Consider the following 21937-nt stretch of genomic DNA (forward strand, 5'->3'; position numbering starts at 1 on the left):
CTTTTGCTGTCAGAGTATCTATACTTGCTCCCAGGTACTGCTGTACATGGGATGGCTGAAGGTGAGATTTTTGGTAGTTCAACGTGAAGCCTAGGCTGTGCAGTAGGTGAATTGTTTTTGACATGTGGCTGGCACACTGCTGGGCTGACTTTGCTTGTATTAGCCAGTCGTCCAGGTAGGGATAGACGTGGATATGTTGTCTTCTTAACTGTGCAGCCACTGTCGCTAGGCATTTTGTGAACACTCTTGGAGCTGTTGTTACACCAAATGGAAGTACTTTGAATTGGTAATGTTGATTTAGAAGCGTAAACCTGAGATACTGCCTGTGAGCAGGATGCATCGGGATATGGAAATATGCGTCTTTGAGGTCCAATGTTGCGAGGAAGTCTCCTTGCTGCAACAGTGGTAACACTTGTTGTAGGGTGAGCATATGAAAATGCTCGGATAAGATGTATTGATTTAGTGGCCTGAGGTCCAATACTGGTCTGAGAGACCCGTTCTTTTTGGGGATGAAGAAGTATAGTGAATATACCCCTGTACCTTGATGTTCCAATGGTACTAGTTCTATGGCCCCTTTGTGCAGCATGCTGATAACTTCTTGTTGCAATAAGTTGAGGTGTTCTGCGGACATAGGACGTTGTTTTGGAGGTATGTTGGGTGGTGTGGAGGTTAGCTCTAGGCAATAGCCATCTTGGATAATTTGCCTTACCCACTTGTCTGTAGTGATGTTGTGCCAGACTGGTAGGAACTGTTGTAAACGTCCCCAGACCGGTGTTATATGGTCTGGGGGTAGCCCAGAAGTCACTGTTTTGTATTGGCAGAGGATCTAGTGGTGTTGTTCCCTCGTGCTCTACCTTTGTTGTTATTGCCGCGGTATCCACCTCTATTGTTTTTGTTATAGGTGGTTTGTGTGTTTCCTTTGTAGTTTGTGTTCTGCTATGATGAGTTGCTTCTTGCAGCCCCTCTGTATCCTGAGCGACGAAAGGAGCCTCTATGTTGTTGTGATTGTAGGGCTCCCATTGACTTAGCCGTCTGTGTCTTTTTTCATTTTGTCCAGTATTGTATCTACTTCTGGACCAAACAAGTAGTCAGCATTAACTGGCTGGTTTAACAGAGTGGACTGTACTTCGTTTTTAAAACCAGAAATGCGTAGCCACGCATGTCTCCTGATCATCACACTAGTGTTAATAGACCTGGCAGCAGTATCTGCCACATCTAAGGCACATTTAATAGAGGCGTTAGTGATTAGCTTTCCCTCTTGTATTAATTGTTCAGCTTGTTCTTTGTAAGCGTCAGGTAGATGCTGTAAAAGTGTTTCCAAGGTATCATAGCGTGCCCTGTCATACCTGGCTAACAGGGCTTGGGTGTTAGATATTCTCCACATGTTAGCCGCCTGTGCGGCTACCCTTTTCCCCGATGCCTCATGAATCTTTGATTCTTTGTCGGGGGCGCAGCTTCCCCAGTTGTTTGTGAATTTGCACGTTTACGTGCATTTGCCACCACTAAAGAATCTAAAGGCAATTGTCCTTTAATGAATGTAGGGTCTACTGGCGCTGGCCTGTATTTCCTTTCTATCCTTGGATTAATGACCCTGGCTCTAGTGGTATCCTTAAATATGTCCCCTGCATGTTTAAGTCTTGGTTGGTTTTGCCAAAGTCTTTTGTTTTATTAGTTTTTGTTCGACGCTGGCCTTTGGTTCGACCGCCTTAGGCCTTGCGGTAGGTGGGAGTCCAAATTTAATTGGTCCGATAGTCTTTTGTGGTACTACGGTTTGTTTTTGTAGTGCCTGTTTTTTCGGAGCCGAAGGTTTTTCTACAGTCTTTTTTGGTTCGAGTACGGCCTTGTGTGCTGATTTCGGAACTGATGGTTTTGGATCGACGGTCTTTGATGTAGAGTCGATTCTTTTTTTCGGTTCGATCTTCTTGGGGTCGATGCTTTTCTTTTGGACCGCAATTGGTTTGTCGCCCTTTTGTTTGGGTTCGACAGCCTTCTTTGGATCGAGTCCTTTCTTTGTTTTGTCACCAGTCGGCGCCGATGTTTTCGGTTCGACGCCCTTTTGTTTTGGTGTTGGTACCGGGGTGCTGCTTTTCGGCTCGACGACCCTTGTGTTCGACGCCGATGGTTCAACATAGTTCGGCCCGAAGACAGTGTTGTCCACAAGCTTTTTCGGTCTAGATTCCGATGGATCGGCGTAGTGCGGTCCGAAGACCGTGTAGTCGATAAGTTTCGTTTTCGTTTTCTGTTCCAACACCTTTGGTCTCGACATCACCAACTTGGGAGGTTGTTGACTCGACGGCTCTTTAGTAATATTCTTAGCCAGGCTATATTGCCGGGCTATAGAATGTCTGTCAAGATCTTGGCTAAGGCCTTGTGGCGATGCCTCGACCTGAGCCTGTTGGACCATGGAGGTGAACGGATTGACCGCTGTATCCGTTTCGTCACTGGAGTCGTCTTCTACGGCTCCGGTCACTTGCTCGTCGTCCCCTACCTCGACGATGTCTTCCTCCTCGTCGATGTAGTGTTCGGAGTCATGCTCCGATCCTTGCTCCGACTGTTCTTCGTATTTTTCTGCCTCGACAAGATCTTCTTCGTCGCCAAAGATATTCTCTGGCTCTGGCGCTTGTCTCTGCATGGTTAGTCTAGCTGGCCGTCGAATTCGAAGTGTCTTTTTAGAACGAAACTGGGCACAGGCTAGGCAGTCGGACTCATTGTGTTCTGGAGATAAACACTTGTTACATACAGGGTGTTTATCGATGTGTGGGTATTTGGAGTTACATTGAGGGCATCTCTTGAATGGGCTCCGTTCCATCGACGATTGGTCGCGTGGCGTCGAGAAGGCCCGCGGCCCGATTCGACGTCCCAAGTAGGTAAAAGTTTATAAAGAAGTTGTCGGCACCGATACGAGACAATACCGACGATAGCGGAGGCCTTTTGGCCTCTTAGAATGAGTAGTTTCGATTCCAAACTTTGAGTAAAGGAATATACATCCGAACCCAATGGCGGAAAAAAACAATCTGAGTATGGGAGAGGATGCCCATGCGCACTGTTGTCCGAGGGAAGAGCCACCTATCTCGTGATACTTTGAAGACTCTTCCAGGACAACAACGTGCAATCATCCGGACCCAACACTAGGCGGCGATCTATGCACAGATATGAATTCAGCAGCCCACATGCCTCGAACATACAGACACGGGGAAGGGTAGTAAGCATACTTTAACTGTGATGTCCTGGAACGTTAATGGGGTGGGGGATAAAATTAAGAGGGGCATAGTGCAACACTACCTAAAGAGACACTCGCCGGACGTCGCCCTGCTACAAGAAACACACCTAGTGGGTCAGAAAACCAAGGCCCTCACGAGACAGGGATATAGACTCTTGACACACTCGGACTACACAACGGGCTCTAGGGGCACGGCAGTCCTAGTGAAGAGGTCCACACCCCTAATTGTACGCAAGACGTGAACGGATAGAATTGGCAGATTTGCGGGGGTGGAGGCACAGTGGGATGGGAAAACTGTCAACCTTGTATCAGTCTACCTTCCACCTGCGGCTTCCAAAATGGCGTTGGAAGACCTAGGCAGCAATGTAGCCAGACTTCAAGAGGGGGTGCTAATCATGGGGGGAGACTACAACTTGACGATAGATGATACGGAGTACAGACACCCACCTAGGCCCTGGGACAGAGCTAACAACCAACTACCGGATTTCATACAAGCACTAGGTCTCGCTGATGTGGGCCAGGCGCTCCACCCCACTGACAAACAGTATACCTTCTTCTCCAACGCACACCGCAGCCTCTCCCGTATTGATTGCTTTCTTACACATCTGTCATCAGTGGGTTCATTTGCACAATACTCTGTATTGCCTAGAGGGATTTCAGACCACCCTCCGATCTGCACACAATATACATTGGGAACGCCAACCCCCCGCCACCCTAGTGATCCAACCATGCTTACTACGTAACCCAGATATTCGAGACGAACTCAGCATGCACACGGGGAACTATTTCACTGAAAATGTGGGTTCTGTGGTTTCTGCACAAATAATATGGGAAGCATTTAAGGTGGTTATCAAAGGGTTAGCCCGATCGTTAAAGACGGGATACCTTATTAAGCAACATGAACTCTTGGTCAAAGTGGAAAATGAACTCCTGGAAAGGGAGAGGGAACATTTGCATACTCCATCGCCCGATACAAGTCATCAGCGGTTCCTGAAGCAGGAGGAATTCAGGATAAAGGCTAGGGAGCAGGCAGTGGCCAAACAAAACGCGATATAACACAGACTATATGAACTCGGGGATAGAACCGGCAGAACACTGGCGTGGCTGGAGAGACGGGAACAGGGTTCCAGATGGGTCCAGATACTGATGACCAGGGATGGGGACATGGTAACACGCCCAGAGGATATCGCGAACTTATTTGCAGATCACTTCAAGAAGGTATATACCCCCTCGACAGCCTATACAGCTGAGGACTCCCGTCAATTAGTTCAGGACAGTAACGTTCCCTGTCTATCAGACATAGAGAGGGACGCGATGGATGCCGACCTCTCTGTGGAAGAGATTGGCAAGGCCCGGGGACAGCTTAAATCAGGAAAGGCCATGGGACCCAACGGTGCACCAGTAGAATTTTTAAAAACTACGGCCTCCTTGACTATTCCACATTTGAAAGCCATGTATGATGAGAGCTTGGAGGCGGGACAGCTGCCCCTGAATCAGTGCCTGGCCTTGATTGTAGTAATCCATAAGCAGGATACACCACAAGACGTGTGCAGCTCTTGCAAGTCGATCTCTTTGATTAATGCAGAGACGGATATTAGCGGAAGTTATGGCTAACAGGTTAACGTCTGTTATTACAACATTGATCCATCCGGCTTTATGCCAGGGCATAACACGGCTCTCAATTTGCGTCGGGTGCATAATGTGATGGCAAGAAGGCCGTACATTGAGGAAGACGTAGCGATCCTTTCTCTTGATGCCTCTATGGCATTCGATTCCATAGAGTGGCCAACTTTATTTGAGGTGCTACGGAGAGCGGGGCTAGGCCCCAAATATGTGGCCTGGTTAAGACTCCTATATACAGGAGTGCCTGGGGCAGGTGAAGGTTAATGGATTCACTTCCCGACCATTCGAACTCCACAGGGGCACAATGCAGGGATGCCCGTTGCCCCCGCTGATTTTTGCCCTTGTGTTGGAGCCACTGGCGGCCTGGATACGTAGAGACGTGATGGTGCGTGGCCTGCGCTGGGCGGATGAGGTGGAAGATCGTATATCGCTGTACGCAGACGATATCCTATTGTATTTGTCATCCCCATACAAGTCTATTAGTGTAGTCTTAGACATATTTACAAACTTTGATAAATACTCAGGTTATGCCATAAATTGGCATAAATCAGTCCTGTTCATGCTGACAGGGGAAGCGCCACGCCTCCCACCACAATGTGCACTATTGGTAGTAACAGATGGTTTCCGCTACCTGGGGATCTTTATTACTCCGTTCCCATCCAGATTGTTCGATTCAAATTTGGCCCCGCCTTTGGCCAGATTATGCGCAGACGTGAAACACTGGCGGACTCTGCCTCTGACGTTGGTGGGGAGAGCGGCATTGTTTAAGATGCTAGTCCTTCCCCGATTTCTTTATGTCCTCCAGAATTGCCCCACAGAATCCCAGACTCCTACTTCAAAGCGGTAGAGAGTGAGGTTACCACATTACTGTGGGATGGGAGAGCCCCTAGAATTGCTCGACAGAAACTGACAAAAGGATGGTACGACGGGGGAATAGCCCTTCCTGACCTACAACGGTACTATTGGGCGTCACAATTAGTGACAGTCAAACATTAGGTGTATTTCCCCCCGGACGATCCAGCATATGCCCTGGAAGTGGAGTAGTGTGGCTCACTGGTTAGAGGCGGCAGGCCCGAGAGCAGAAGTCGGCCCGGGACCAGGGTTCAATACCCGACGCGGCAGGGTCGTGGACCTTGGTCAGCGGACTCGATAATTCTCGCTTCGGTGCTTACTCTAATCAGGGGTTCCACTCGGCAACTCTGGGCATTAGCTTGCCTAATCTCCACAACGGCCCCACCAATTCCGGGGATGCCTGGCTCCACCTTGGGGACTCCCAGCAAGGGACCATCCCACAGGGAAAGCCAGGACGGGTTCCCCAGAGTTATACAGCGCCAGGAGACCTATGGACGGGTAGCAGTGCGCTTTACAAGCTCAAAAAAAAAAAAAATAGATATCAAACCGACCGCTCAGGATATCTGGGGGCTCTCTACACTTCTGAGAAGAAGAATTCGGAGAAATTCTTTGGACCAATCAAACATACCCTGGACATTTGGCGTTTAGTTACAGCTCGACCGGGATGGGCCGACACTGTCTCCCTAGCCACACTGTTGTGGTTTACGCAGAAGCTGGGAATACTGGGATACCACCCTGGATTTGATAAGTGGGACCTCATAGGGATATCCACAGTGAGAGATCTTGTCCAGAAAGAGGCAGTTTTTACCTTTAGAGAGCTACAGGACAAATATCAGTTATCCCAAGGAGAACTGTATAGATATTTACAAATCAGACACGCTTTACACACAGCCTTTCCATCCCTTGCAGACATTCCAGAGTCATCGCCACTGGAAGACCGCCTGCTCGATGGGCCCTTCAGATCTAAGGCAATATCCCTAACTTATAAGAAATGAAGCAATAACCTCCCAGATTCCTTCTCGAAACTCAGGGACCGATGGCAGGAAGACTTGGGCCCTCTCGAGGACGAAGACTGGCAGAAGGCGCTAATGTACCCACAGGAGGCTGCCATACCTCAGAGACTTCGCTTGATCCAACTTAAAATAGTTCACCGATCATATATCACTGGGGTGATATTGGCAAAAATAGGGACCAGGCCTGATGACAGGTGTGTAAAGGGCTGCAGCCAACGGGCCACATATCATTCTCTATGGACATGCCCCAAGGTACACCCATTGTGGGAGGAAGCCGCGACTCACATGTTTAAGGCCCTGGGTAAAGATATACAATTAACCCCACATCTGGGGCTACTAAACATCTGGGAGATCACTGACTTAACAGAGATCGAACAACAGTTCACAACACTGGGGTACACTCTGGTGAATAGAGAAAAAGCAACGGGTTGGGGAGACCAGAACTCACCCCGTATCACCCTATGGGTTAGGGAAATGGATAGATGCATGTTGGCGGAGACAGAAGTCTATAAGGCAAGGGGCTCCCCAAAGAAATGGGAGAGGAAATGGTCACACTGGAACGAGTACAGGGGGATCTGTGTGTCTCACCCACAGTTAAAATGGAACTGCGTAGACAGGAGAGGATGACAGGAAATATATCCTAAGTAACTATGTATAATGTTGAACTGAAATTTGCGGATAATGTAGAAGATGTCGTTCAATCATGTAATGTACTTCTGATTGCCTTCAATAAACAAAGTTTAAAATAATGTTTTGTTTTTTTTTAAATCACCAGATTAACCAAAACGCATTTTCTCAACTGTTTTCAGGAAATGTCCCAGTTCTGAATCTAGGTATTCAGCACGGAGTAAGAACAGTAACGATAAAGTAACTTACCTGCGAATTGAATTTCCTCCCATAGGATAATATTGGTGATACTATGTGAAAAAGTTTCTAAGTATCAACTTTTGAAATACAATAATATTCTTTAAAAATCGTACCTCTAACTAAAACGCATTTACTTACCTGTTTTCAGGAATGGTCCCAGTGCTGAATCTAGGATCCAGCACTGAGTTAGTAAAAGTAATCTGAAAAGTAATTAACTGCATTTTACTTAAAAAGCCCATTTATTCAAATATACTACACCTGCTAAGTGTTGCAAACTGCTTACTTAAACTGGAACCAAAATCAGTACAAGTTATACTGCAATTTTGAATTGTGTTCACACAAGTAATTTACGACTGCAAAGTATTTTTATTCTTACCTGTGCCATGCTTGCTTGGTTCTAGAAATAAATAACAGTATATTTTTTTATACAAAACAATTGGCCTAGAGTTCAGTTCTTGAGAGTGTACATCAAATACTTAACACTGTCCTCTGATACTACCTTACTGCTTGACCAAGCTACCACTTTAGAGAGTAAGGTTCTATCTAAATTTAACCTCTGCCAAACCTCTGGAGACCCTTGGACTCTATACACACTGTACCTCACTTTGGTGCAGTATATATAGAGCCAGTTTCTTACACTCGGGTGTACACGCCATACCACGTGATCTGCAACACCAATGAACAAGAAAAAGCAGTGCTTAGTCAATGACTGGAATGAGGGACAAAACATGTGCAGAAGACTCCGGTGTGAGGATTTGAAGCTTTCCCAAGTTAATACTTGCAGTGAAACATACTTAACTGAGTTAGGCAACTAACAGTAACATTAAAAGTGAACTAATCTGTACATGCATCTAATTTATGCCTCTACCTGCAGTATACTGGGGACTAGGGGCCAGATGTAGGAGCCCTAATACCGGTCGGACACGGCCGATTTCGGCCGGCATTAGGGTATTCAGATGTAGGGGGCTTAAAATTACAGAATCGGTATATTTACCGATTCGGTAAAATTACCGATTCGGTAAATTACCGAATCGGTAAATATACCGATTCTGTAATTACAAATGTAGGTGGCACACTTTACAGAGCCACAGGCCCTTAAGAGTCGGTATTTTACCACACAATCCTATTGTGTGGTAAAATACCGAATTCAGGTGTGCATGCACATCTGTGCATGCACACCTGTGCAATGTGACACACAGACATGCCCTTAGGGCATGTATGTGTGCCACATGTCACACAAGCCTGTACTTGGGGTGCTAGAGGGTGTCAAAGTGACACCCCCTGCACCCTTGCAGGATTCGGTATTTACCGACAGAATCGGTATTTCCCATTGATTCCTAAGGGCTTCCCATTTACAGACTCTTAAATACCGAATCGGTAAATTTCGGTATTTAAGAGTCTGTAAATGGGAATTACCTACATCTAGCCCTAGAAGTATTAGAATTGCCAGACTGGGGAGTGGGGACCAAAAGGGGAGGTATAATGCTTACTGGAGGCCAAACCCAGGATTACAAACCTGTATCTGCCATTTCAATTGAAGGGAGTAATATTTATTCATGCTGTGTGATTAAAATACTTTCTTTTCATATAACAAATCAGCACCTGGTTGAACATTACATTATTGCGCCTGCTGGTTAATTGCCGAGTTTTGAGCTTCTGTCCTCCAAACTACCTCCTTAATAAACATGTGACTGCTCGCACTCGCTACCCCGAGAGGCCAGCTTCAAAAGGTTTGTTCTTGACCTAGTTTGCACAGCCATTGTAGTACGGAACCCAGGACACCAATGGCAACCCACCTCAATCACCACAGTTGGGGCCCAGTAGCCCCTGTATTTCCCCAAAACGGGGTCTGACATTTGTCACAAGGCGTTCCAGATGGCCGGGAGAGCTGCCCTGATAAAATGTTCCTGCTGCATATGTATAATATTTGTACATGCCACTTTAGTATCATATTTGTTCATCTGACTCTGCTTTGCCTCTCTTAAATTACAAGCTTTAACTTGTAAAAGGAGTGTAACATGGTTTGGGGGAAAAGTGTTGTATTCATTAATATAGTAAACACTTTATTTGCATGCAGTGCAAACTTGCTTTTATTTTCAATGAAGCGAAGATCGCAGTCAATTAGTACTAAAGCTGCGTCAAAAAGCTATACGTGTAGTTGTAATACATACTGCAGTCACAGACAAGTGAAAGCAAAAGTAACCCTGCCTCTGATCTGAGCAAACCATCTGTAAAGAGAACACTGCTAAGTAATTTGCATTAAAGAACAGATTCAAAAGAAACTAAACTTACCGAGACAACATGACAGGATGCTCTGCAGATGAGGAGGAGGCGTTGTACTCTGGGTCCTGATCGTCACCACTGTGAAGCAGTGACCGGGTGTCAGATGTTGGTGTTAGAGTCCCACTGCTTCGATCACCCTCACTCTGAACTACAGATTCAATGGGTGACATACCAGCGCCATTAAATCGCCTTAAAACATTTGTATTCTCATTAGTTTTATTTTGGAATGTAGGAGTCCTGTGTAAGTCCACAGATGAAACACAACTTCGGGAAAAAACGTTTGGTGACCCACTCAGCATAGGTGAATTCATAGCGCTATCCCTGGAAAAGTACTCCATGTCAGAATGGCTACAAGAGCTAGATTCCAAAATGGAGTCTGGAGTGAATGGTATTGTAGGTCCCATTTGGTGTAAGAATGTGCTGGAAGGAAGATCTGGATTCTGATGGCCCGGCTTCATATGTATTGTCGGATCTAATGTCCACACCTGTGAAATAAGAGATACAGAACATCAGCAGAAGACCCACAATGTTGCAGTTTCTTGTAATCGTCAGAAGAACTAATCAAACATTCTCACTTCCCAATCAATTATGTTAGATATGCTTCTAAAACCAATTAACTAGTTTCCACTGAAATGTAAATCAATTATTGCGAGTGCTTTTATTGCTTAGGGTAGATTTTTGCAGTGTCTTTAACTGGTAGAACAAATGTATTAGATACTGCCCAAGGCTTACAGCAGGTGGTTTATTACTGTGTGACTGTTTTATACTGGGTGTAAGAAGTTATTTCAGATTTCTGAATCACTCTCTTCCACACTGCTGTGTCCACCGCTTTGGGACAGCCAGATCAGCAGTCTAGTTTACGGATAAGTCTTGTGTCCACACACCATTTCATCTGGAGCCCTGCATGACCATGCAGTGGGCGCACCAGTGACATGTCAAAGTCCACCCCATCTGCACCCATTTGTGCCTCAACCTCAGCAGCAGTCGGATACTCTGGCCAATTTCATTCAGCTAAGACCATTCGGTATGACAGACTAGAAGTAGAGGCACCTGATAATGTTATGAATCTACCCTATATTACCAAGACTGTAACTGTCTCTAAACCTTAATACACTGGCTCGTTTTGTCAACATAATGCCAACATCCCCTCAGCTAACATGTTTAAAGCAGCGCTCTTAAATACACGCTCACTTTGCAAACATAGCATTTTAATTCACAATTATATTCCGCATCAGCAGTTAGACTGCATTTGCTTTCCAAAACATGACTGGGGGCATCCTCTACGCCTGCCATAGCTCTCACGCTTCCAAACAGGTATAAAATAAGCAGTATTAACAGAATACACCGAAATGGAGGAGTGGATTGATATTCATTATTGAGATTTTCTTTTTAATTATTCTGATTAGCATGAATGATTCCTCAGGAACGAATAGTTTCTTACCGGTCGGTGTAGTTTTGCAGCTTGAAGATCTTTAGGGATTCACTATGCTGTGCATTATTCCGCGGTCTAGTGGTTGGGTCCGGAATCGTAGTCTTTTTTTTTTTTTTTTCGTAGCCCAGGTGGGCGTCGACGTCCCACCTTTTGGTGTCTTTCCTGTGCCGTCAGCATGCTTCCTGCGGAAGCTCCCACCCTTGGGCGCCATCTTCGGATTCTTTTTTTCCCGTTTGTGTTGTTTCCGAATAGTATGGCAAAGTCTGAATATTTGTTTCACCGCTTTTTCCTTCAAGTATGTTCAAGTCTTTGCCCCGTTTTTACCACCTCTTAATCCAGTCTCATCTTTCTGGCGGAGGTGGGTGGGTTCGCTAGTGAATCCAGAAAGATCTTCAAGCTGCAAAACTACACCGACAGGTAAGAAACTATTTGTTTTGCAGCGTGAATCTTTCTGGATTCACTATGCTGTGCATCGACTTTGCAGCGGTTTGTTATCATTGTGGCGGCTGGGTGGAAGATGAGCTTTGATTTTTGAATATGTGTTAACGCACCTTCTGTCCCACTTGTGCTTCCTTGTTCATTTGTATGTCCACACAGTAGTGTTTTGTGAACGTGTGCACTGAAGCCCATGTTGCCGCCAGGCATATGTCCTGAATGGGAGTGTTAGCCAGTAAGGCTATTGTTGCCCCCTTTTGCCTCGTTGAATGGGCCCGTGGCCCCTCTGCCAGTTCTTGCCCAGCTTGTTTGTGGCAGAATTGTATTGCTTGCGCGATCCATCTTGCAATTGTCCCCTTAGTAACTGCTTTTCCCATGAAACTGTCTGCGAATGACACAAAAAATTGTTTTGTTTTTCTGTGTTCCTTAGTTCTCTCTATGTAGTGCATGACAGCTCGTCTGGTGTGCAGAGTGTGCAGTGCCCTTTCTGCGTTTGTCGTTGGTTTTTGGAAGAAACTAGGTATTTGAATAGTTTGGTTGATGTGGAACTTAGAGACCACCTTTGGCATAAAGTGTGGGTCCGTTCTCATCACCACCCTATCGTTGTGAATTTGTATGTAGGGTTCTTGCAGCGTTAACGCCTGTAACTCGCTCACCCTGCGCAGCGAGGTGATTGCCACCAGGAAAGCAGTCTTCAAGGTTAACATTTGTAGGGAGGCCTTATGAATCGGTTCAAAGGGCGCTTTCATGGGTTTAGTCAGTACTAGGTTGAGGTTCCACACTTGTGCTGGTAACCTCTTTGGCGGTGCGATCCTCTTTGCTCCTTCCAAGAATCTTTTTACAATTTGTGAAGTAAAGAAGCTCTTCCCTGTCTCTCCTCTAGTGTACGCTACTATGGCTGCCAGCTGTACCCTTAGCGAGGATGAGCTCAGATTAGCCTCAAGCAGGTGCGTGAGGTATTTAAGCACTGTTGACTCTCTTGTCATCGTGTTGTGCAGTTTTTCCGTTCGGCACCATAGTGTGAACCTCTTCCATTTGGCCACGTAGCACTTCCGCGTGCTAGGTCTTCTCGCCTCTCGAAGTACCTTCAGGGTGCTCTCAGGTAATTTAAGGTTTGCGAATTCTATGTCCTCAGGAGCCAGGCTGCCAGGCTGAGGCTTTCTGGTTCTGGATGCAACACCTCTCCGTTTTGCATGGAGAGTAGGTCTTTCCTCCCCCCAAATCTGTGTGGTGCACTCTGTGTCATCTCCATAATCTGCGAGTACCAGGTCTGTCTGGCCCACTGTGGTGCCACCAGTATCAGGGTCATGTTGCTTATTCTGCACTTGCTGACTACCCTGTGTATCAGGGGATCGTCGGAAAAGCGTAAGCAAATGTCTTTGACCAGCTTATCCATAGGGCATTCCCCAATGACCCTTCCTCTGGTTGCCTGGATGCGAAGTTCTGGCATTTTGCATTCTGGCGTGTTGCAAACAGGTCTATGGACGGTGTTCCCCACCTGTCGAACAGTATCCTTGTCTCTTGGGCATTGAGCTCCCATTCGTGTGAAGCCGATGTCTGTCTGCTGAGCCAGTCCACTTCCACGTTGTCCTTCCCTGGTAGGTGAATGGCCAGTAGATCTATTTTTAGTGGGATGGCCCATTTCCATATTTCCTGCGCTAGTTCTGACAGCGGGGCTGATTATGTCCTCCCTGCTTGTTTATGTAGAACATCGCTGTTGTGTTGTCTGTCTGGATCAACACTGTTTGGTTGTACAGCTTCGTCTGGAATGCCTTTAGTGCGAGGAACAAGGTCTTTAGTTCCAGGTAATTGATGTGTTTGACCCCATCCGCTGGTGTCCACAGACCCCTCACTCTGAGCTTTTTCATGTGTACTCCCCATCCCTTCTGGGATGCGTCTGTGGTGATGGTCACAGTTGGTGTTGGTGGTGTTAGAGGTTTCCCTTTTGTTATGTTTCCTTTGTTCTGGGGTGAATGTGTGACATTGATCCACATTCTGTCCATCACTGTTGTGTTTGCAATTACCGCTCTAAGTGTACTGGGGATGCTCAGACGTGAGTCCCAGGCACTCCACACCACTGGAGTCAAGCTAGCCGGGCTGATGAGAGGTGTTACCTCGAAACCGGGCCGGTCCTCGGATGCTTGAATCCGTTCTGGGAAGGACATGGCTTTTGTAGTTCGGACTGGACTGTTCCCATGGGGCACAGGGTCAGCGCTGATTTGCATATCGCCATTGTCTAACCCAGGGTGGTGTGGAGTGGAAAAACGATGGATTTGGGCCCAGATCTTTGGACTGGGGTGAATGTGTGACATTGATCCACATTCTGTCCATCACTGTTGTGTTTGCAATTACCGCTCTAAGTGTACTGGGGATGCTCAGACGTGAGTCCCAGGCACTCCACACCACTGGAGTCAAGCTAGCCGGGCTGATGAGAGGTGTTACCTCGAAACCGGGCCGGTCCTCGGATGCTTGAATCCGTTCTGGGAAGGACATGGCTTTTGTAGTTCGGACTGGACTGTTCCCATGGGGCACAGGGTCAGCGCTGATTTGCATATCGCCATTGTCTAACCCAGGGTGGTGTGGAGTGGAAAAACGATGGATTTGGGCCCAGATCTTTGGACTGGGGTGAATGTGTGACATTGATCCAGATTCTGTCCATCACTGTTGTGTTTGCAATTACCGCTCTAAGTGTACTGGGGATGCTCAGACGTGAGTCCCAGGCACTCCACACCACTGGAGTCAAGCTAGCCGGGCTGATGAGAGGTGTTACCTCGAAACCGGGCCGGTCCTCGGATGCTTGAATCCGTTCTGGGAAGGACATGGCTTTTGTAGTTCGGACTGGACTGTTCCCATGGGGCACAGGGTCAGCGCTGATTTGCATATCGCCATTGTCTAACCCAGGGTGGTGTGGAGTGGAAAAACGATGGATTTGGGCCCAGATCTTTGGACTGGGGTGAATGTGTGACATTGATCCACATTCTGTCCATCACTGTTGTGTTTGCAATTACCGCTCTAAGTGTACTGGGGATGCTCAGACGTGAGTCCCAGGCACTCCACACCACTGGAGTCAAGCTAGCCGGGCTGATGAGAGGTGTTACCTCGAAACCGGGCCGGTCCTCGGATGCTTGAATCCGTTCTGGGAAGGACATGGCTTTTGTAGTTCGGACTGGACTGTTCCCATGGGGCACAGGGTCAGCGCTGATTTGCATATCGCCATTGTCTAACCCAGGGTGGTGTGGAGTGGAAAAACGATGGATTTGGGCCCAGATCTTTGGACTGGGGTGAATGTGTGACATTGATCCACATTCTGTCCATCACTGTTGTGTTTGCAATTACCGCTCTAAGTGTACTGGGGATGCTCAGACGTGAGTCCCAGGCACTCCACACCACTGGAGTCAAGCTAGCCGGGCTGATGAGAGGTGTTACCTCGAAACCGGGCCGGTCCTCGGATGCTTGAATCCGTTCTGGGAAGGACATGGCTTTTGTAGTTCGGACTGGACTGTTCCCATGGGGCACAGGGTCAGCGCTGATTTGCATATCGCCATTGTCTAACCCAGGGTGGTGTGGAGTGGAAAAACGATGGATTTGGGCCCAGATCTTTGGACTGGGGTGAATGTGTGACATTGATCCACATTCTGTCCATCACTGTTGTGTTTGCAATTACCGCTCTAAGTGTACTGGGGATGCTCAGACGTGAGTCCCAGGCACTCCACACCACTGGAGTCAAGCTAGCCGGGCTGATGAGAGGTGTTACCTCGAAACCGGGCCGGTCCTCGGATGCTTGAATCCGTTCTGGGAAGGACATGGCTTTTGTAGTTCGGACTGGACTGTTCCCATGGGGCACAGGGTCAGCGCTGATTTGCATATCGCCATTGTCTAACCCAGGGTGGTGTGGAGTGGAAAAACGATGGATTTGGGCCCAGATCTTTGGACTGGGGTGAATGTGTGACATTGATCCACATTCTGTCCATCACTGTTGTGTTTGCAATTACCGCTCTAAGTGTACTGGGGATGCTCAGACGTGAGTCCCAGGCACTCCACACCACTGGAGTCAAGCTAGCCGGGCTGATGAGAGGTGTTACCTCGAAACCGGGCCGGTCCTCGGATGCTTGAATCCGTTCTGGGAAGGACATGGCTTTTGTAGTTCGGACTGGACTGTTCCCATGGGGCACAGGGTCAGCGCTGATTTGCATATCGCCATTGTCTAACCCAGGGTGGTGTGGAGTGGAAAAACGATGGATTTGGGCCCAGATCTTTGGACTGGGGTGAATGTGTGACATTGATCCACATTCTGTCCATCACTGTTGTGTTTGCAATTACCGCTCTAAGTGTACTGGGGATGCTCAGACGTGAGTCCCAGGCACTCCACACCACTGGAGTCAAGCTAGCCGGGCTGATGAGAGGTGTTACCTCGAAACCGGGCCGGTCCTCGGATGCTTGAATCCGTTCTGGGAAGGACATGGCTTTTGTAGTTCGGACTGGACTGTTCCCATGGGGCACAGGGTCAGCGCTGATTTGCATATCGCCATTGTCTAACCCAGGGTGGTGTGGAGTGGAAAAACGATGGATTTGGGCCCAGATCTTTGGACTGGGGTGAATGTGTGACATTGATCCACATTCTGTCCATCACTGTTGTGTTTGCAATTACCGCTCTAAGTGTACTGGGGATGCTCAGACGTGAGTCCCAGGCACTCCACACCACTGGAGTCAAGCTAGCCGGGCTGATGAGAGGTGTTACCTCGAAACCGGGCCGGTCCTCGGATGCTTGAATCCGTTCTGGGAAGGACATGGCTTTTGTAGTTCGGACTGGACTGTTCCCATGGGGCACAGGGTCAGCGCTGATTTGCATATCGCCATTGTCTAACCCAGGGTGGTGTGGAGTGGAAAAACGATGGATTTGGGCCCAGATCTTTGGACTGGGGTGAATGTGTGACATTGATCCACATTCTGTCCATCACTGTTGTGTTTGCAATTACCGCTCTAAGTGTACTGGGGATGCTCAGACGTGAGTCCCAGGCACTCCACACCACTGGAGTCAAGCTAGCCGGGCTGATGAGAGGTGTTACCTCGAAACCGGGCCGGTCCTCGGATGCTTGAATCCGTTCTGGGAAGGACATGGCTTTTGTAGTTCGGACTGGACTGTTCCCATGGGGCACAGGGTCAGCGCTGATTTGCATATCGCCATTGTCTAACCCAGGGTGGTGTGGAGTGGAAAAACGATGGATTTGGGCCCAGATCTTTGGACTGGGGTGAATGTGTGACATTGATCCACATTCTGTCCATCACTGTTGTGTTTGCAATTACCGCTCTAAGTGTACTGGGGATGCTCAGACGTGAGTCCCAGGCACTCCACACCACTGGAGTCAAGCTAGCCGGGCTGATGAGAGGTGTTACCTCGAAACCGGGCCGGTCCTCGGATGCTTGAATCCGTTCTGGGAAGGACATGGCTTTTGTAGTTCGGACTGGACTGTTCCCATGGGGCACAGGGTCAGCGCTGATTTGCATATCGCCATTGTCTAACCCAGGGTGGTGTGGAGTGGAAAAACGATGGATTTGGGCCCAGATCTTTGGACTGGGGTGAATGTGTGACATTGATCCACATTCTGTCCATCACTGTTGTGTTTGCAATTACCGCTCTAAGTGTACTGGGGATGCTCAGACGTGAGTCCCAGGCACTCCACACCACTGGAGTCAAGCTAGCCGGGCTGATGAGAGGTGTTACCTCGAAACCGGGCCGGTCCTCGGATGCTTGAATCCGTTCTGGGAAGGACATGGCTTTTGTAGTTCGGACTGGACTGTTCCCATGGGGCACAGGGTCAGCGCTGATTTGCATATCGCCATTGTCTAACCCAGGGTGGTGTGGAGTGGAAAAACGATGGATTTGGGCCCAGATCTTTGGACTGGGGTGAATGTGTGACATTGATCCACATTCTGTCCATCACTGTTGTGTTTGCAATTACCGCTCTAAGTGTACTGGGGATGCTCAGACGTGAGTCCCAGGCACTCCACACCACTGGAGTCAAGCTAGCCGGGCTGATGAGAGGTGTTACCTCGAAACCGGGCCGGTCCTCGGATGCTTGAATCCGTTCTGGGAAGGACATGGCTTTTGTAGTTCGGACTGGACTGTTCCCATGGGGCACAGGGTCAGCGCTGATTTGCATATCGCCATTGTCTAACCCAGGGTGGTGTGGAGTGGAAAAACGATGGATTTGGGCCCAGATCTTTGGACTGGGGTGAATGTGTGACATTGATCCACATTCTGTCCATCACTGTTGTGTTTGCAATTACCGCTCTAAGTGTACTGGGGATGCTCAGACGTGAGTCCCAGGCACTCCACACCACTGGAGTCAAGCTAGCCGGGCTGATGAGAGGTGTTACCTCGAAACCGGGCCGGTCCTCGGATGCTTGAATCCGTTCTGGGAAGGACATGGCTTTTGTAGTTCGGACTGGACTGTTCCCATGGAGCACAGGGTCAGCGCTGATTTGCATATCGCCATTGTCTAACCCAGGGTGGTGTGGAGTGGAAAAACGATGGATTTGGGCCCAGATCTTTGGACTGGGGTGAATGTGTGACATTGATCCACATTCTGTCCATCACTGTTGTGTTTGCAATTACCGCTCTAAGTGTACTGGGGATGCTCAGACGTGAGTCCCAGGCACTCCACACCACTGGAGTCAAGCTAGCCGGGCTGATGAGAGGTGTTACCTCGAAACCGGGCCGGTCCTCGGATGCTTGAATCCGTTCTGGGAAGGACATGGCTTTTGTAGTTCGGACTGGACTGTTCCCATGGGGCACAGGGTCAGCGCTGATTTGCATATCGCCATTGTCTAACCCAGGGTGGTGTGGAGTGGAAAAACGATGGATTTGGGCCCAGATCTTTGGACTGGGGTGAATGTGTGACATTGATCCACATTCTGTCCATCACTGTTGTGTTTGCAATTACCGCTCTAAGTGTACTGGGGATGCTCAGACGTGAGTCCCAGGCACTCCACACCACTGGAGTCAAGCTAGCCGGGCTGATGAGAGGTGTTACCTCGAAACCGGGCCGGTCCTCGGATGCTTGAATCCGTTCTGGGAAGGACATGGCTTTTGTAGTTCGGACTGGACTGTTCCCATGGGGCACAGGGTCAGCGCTGATTTGCATATCGCCATTGTCTAACCCAGGGTGGTGTGGAGTGGAAAAACGATGGATTTGGGCCCAGATCTTTGGACTGGGGTGAATGTGTGACATTGATCCACATTCTGTCCATCACTGTTGTGTTTGCAATTACCGCTCTAAGTGTACTGGGGATGCTCAGACGTGAGTCCCAGGCACTCCACACCACTGGAGTCAAGCTAGCCGGGCTGATGAGAGGTGTTACCTCGAAACCGGGCCGGTCCTCGGATGCTTGAATCCGTTCTGGGAAGGACATGGCTTTTGTAGTTCGGACTGGACTGTTCCCATGGGGCACAGGGTCAGCGCTGATTTGCATATCGCCATTGTCTAACCCAGGGTGGTGTGGAGTGGAAAAACGATGGATTTGGGCCCAGATCTTTGGACTGGGGTGAATGTGTGACATTGATCCACATTCTGTCCATCACTGTTGTGTTTGCAATTACCAGTATCAGGGTCATGTTGCTTATTCTGCACTTGCTGACTACCCTGTGTATCAGGGGATCGTCGGAAAAGCGTAAGCAAATGTCTTTGACCAGCTTATCCATAGGGCATTCCCCAGTGACCCTTCCTCTGGTTGCCTGGATGCGAAGTGCTGGCATTTTGCATTCTGGCGTGTTGCAAACAGGTCTATGGACGGTGTTCCCCACCTGTCGAACAGTATCCTTGTCTCTTGGGCATTGAGCTCCCATTCGTGTGAAGCCGATGTCTGTCTGCTGAGCCAGTCCACTTCCACGTTGTCCTTCCCTGGTAGGTGAATGGCCAGTAGATCTATTTTTAGTGGGATGGCCCATTTCCATATTTCCTGCGCTAGTTCTGACAGCGGGGCTGATTATGTCCTCCCTGCTTGTTTATGTAGAACATCGCTGTTGTGTTGTCTGTCTGGATCAACACTGTTTGGTTGTACAGCTTCGTCTGGAATGCCTTTAGTGCGAGGAACAAGGTCTTTAGTTCCAGGTAATTGATGTGTTTGACCCCATCCGCTGGTGTCCACAAACCCCTCACTCTGAGCTTTTTCATGTGTACTCCCCATCCCTTCTGGGATGCGTCTGTGGTGATGGTCACAGTTGGTGTTGGTGGTGTTAGAGGTTTCCCTTTTGTTATGTTTCCTTTGTTCCACCATGATATCTCCTCATGCACTGCGTGCGTTACAACCACTAGATCTTCCCAACAACCTGTAGCTTGTGACCATTGGTCCTGTAGCCACTCCTGGAGTGGTCTCATGTGGAGTCGTACATTCGGCACTATGTGTATGCATGAGGCCATCATGCCCATCATCTTGCTCGCCGCCCTCACGGTCAGAGGACGCCCCTTCTGGTAGAGGTGCGTCTCCTTCACCAGTGCCAGCGTTCTCTTCTCGCTGGAGAACACCTTCTCCTGTACGGTGTTGATCTGCGCACCCAGGAACATTTTTACTTGTTCTGGGTTCATTGAGGATTTTCCCCAGTGGATGGAGAAACCCAGGTCCATTAGTGTGTCCGTCACTCGCCGTGCGTGCCGTTTGCATGTCTTGTATGATCTTGCCTTTACTAGCCAGTCGTCCAGGTAAGGGTATACGTGGATCCCTTCACTCCTTAAGTGTGCTGCGACTGCTGAAAGGCACTTTGTAAATACCTTTGGTGCTGATTATAGTCCGAATGCCAGTGCCGTGAATGTTTGTGCCGCCTGTTCATTGGGATGTGCAGGTAGGCATCTTTGAGGTCCATGGTGACCATGAAGTCCCCGCCTTGTATCTGTGGAAGGACCTCTTGCAGGGACGTCATTTTGAATTTTTGGGTTTTTATGTATTTGTTAAGGAACCTTAGGTCCAGGATGGGTCTCATTGTTTCGTCTACCTTTGGTACCAGGAAGTACGTGGAGTACACCCCCTTGTTTCTCTCTACGGGAGGTACAGACTCGATAGCCTCTTTCAACAGGAGTTCCTGTGCTTCCCTTTGAAGCAGCTCTAGTTCCTTCTTTGCTAGAGCTCTTCTTTTTGGTTTTCTGTTTGGTGGTGTCTTTTCCAACTCTATGCAGTACCCGTACTGTATGGTGTTGAGAATCCATCCGCCTGTAGTTATTTTCTTCCACTCCTGGAAGAAACGGTTCAATCTGCCTTCCACCGGTGTTACGTGCTCTTGCATGTGTAGTCCGAGCCACTCCTCTTTTTTGTATGTGTGCTCCGCCCCTGGAGTTGTTGAGAGGGTGCGCACTGGTAGTGTGGCAGAGTCACTTGGAGGTGGGTTGTTGTCCACCTCTTCTGTTTTTTCCCGGCCATTCCCCTTCCTGCGAAAGGACTGGCCCCTCTGTTGGTACTGCCAGTGTTGTTTTTGCTGGCCCTGTTGCGTCTGAGTGTCGCCCTGGTGTGACTGGTGGAAGGTCTGGTGCGACGTTGCCGGCTGGTTTCCCCCTCTCCAGTTTGGTCTCCGTGACGGGGTTCCTTGTTCCTCTGGACTGCAAGGCCCCCATGGATCTTGCGGTGTCATTGTCCTTTTTCAGCTGGGTGAGCTTTTCGTCCACTTGTGCTCCGAACAGTGTTTCGCCGTTGAACGGGGTGTTCAGGATATTGTGTTGCACCTCAGGTTTAAAGTCTGATATTCTGAGCCAGGCTTGTCGCCTTTCCGTGATGCCCAGCATCATAAGTCTGCTGGCTGTGTCTGCACTGTCCAGTGCTGTTTTTAGGCAAGAATTTGCCACGTTCTTCCCCTCCTCTACCAGGTGCGTAGCTCTTTGCTGGAATTCTTGTGGAAGATGTTTGAGTAACTGGCCCAGGTCGACCAGGATCTGGTGTTGGTGTCTGTTCAGCCGGGTGTTGGAATTGGCCATGCGCCAGTGCGTTGCTGCATTTCTCTCGATCTTCTTTCCAGTCAGATCCATCCTTCTGCTCTCCTTGTCTGGAGGTGGTCCTGACGTTGTCGGGACATTGGCTCTTTTCCTTGCTGTTGGCTTTCCGACGGTGCTTCGACCTCGAACTCCTCTTCTTCCTCGACGAACTTGACCACCGGTGGCTTTGGTTTCGACGGAATTGAATATGCTTTCATCTTTTCGTCAAAATCTTTATTTCGCTGCAGGATGTTCT

At 48.6% G+C, this 21937-nt stretch overlaps 1 protein-coding gene across 2 annotated transcripts in view; it reads right to left on the reverse strand.

The window, feature by feature from the left end:
* The window catches only part of MPHOSPH9 (M-phase phosphoprotein 9), a 584582-nt gene that overhangs the window by 280503 nt on the left and 282142 nt on the right, over window positions 1-21937 (reverse strand). For both annotated transcript variants that reach the window (XM_078667592.1, XM_078667591.1), the window contains exon 10: window positions 9868-10343. In XM_078667592.1, coding sequence (XP_078523718.1) covers window positions 9868-10343 — 476 coding nt within the window. The remainder of the gene's footprint in view (window positions 1-9867; window positions 10344-21937) is intronic.

The sequence above is a fragment of the Lissotriton helveticus genome, chromosome 11 (genome assembly GCF_964261635.1).
Source record: "Lissotriton helveticus chromosome 11, aLisHel1.1, whole genome shotgun sequence".
Classification (NCBI taxonomy): Eukaryota; Metazoa; Chordata; class Amphibia; order Caudata; family Salamandridae; genus Lissotriton; species Lissotriton helveticus.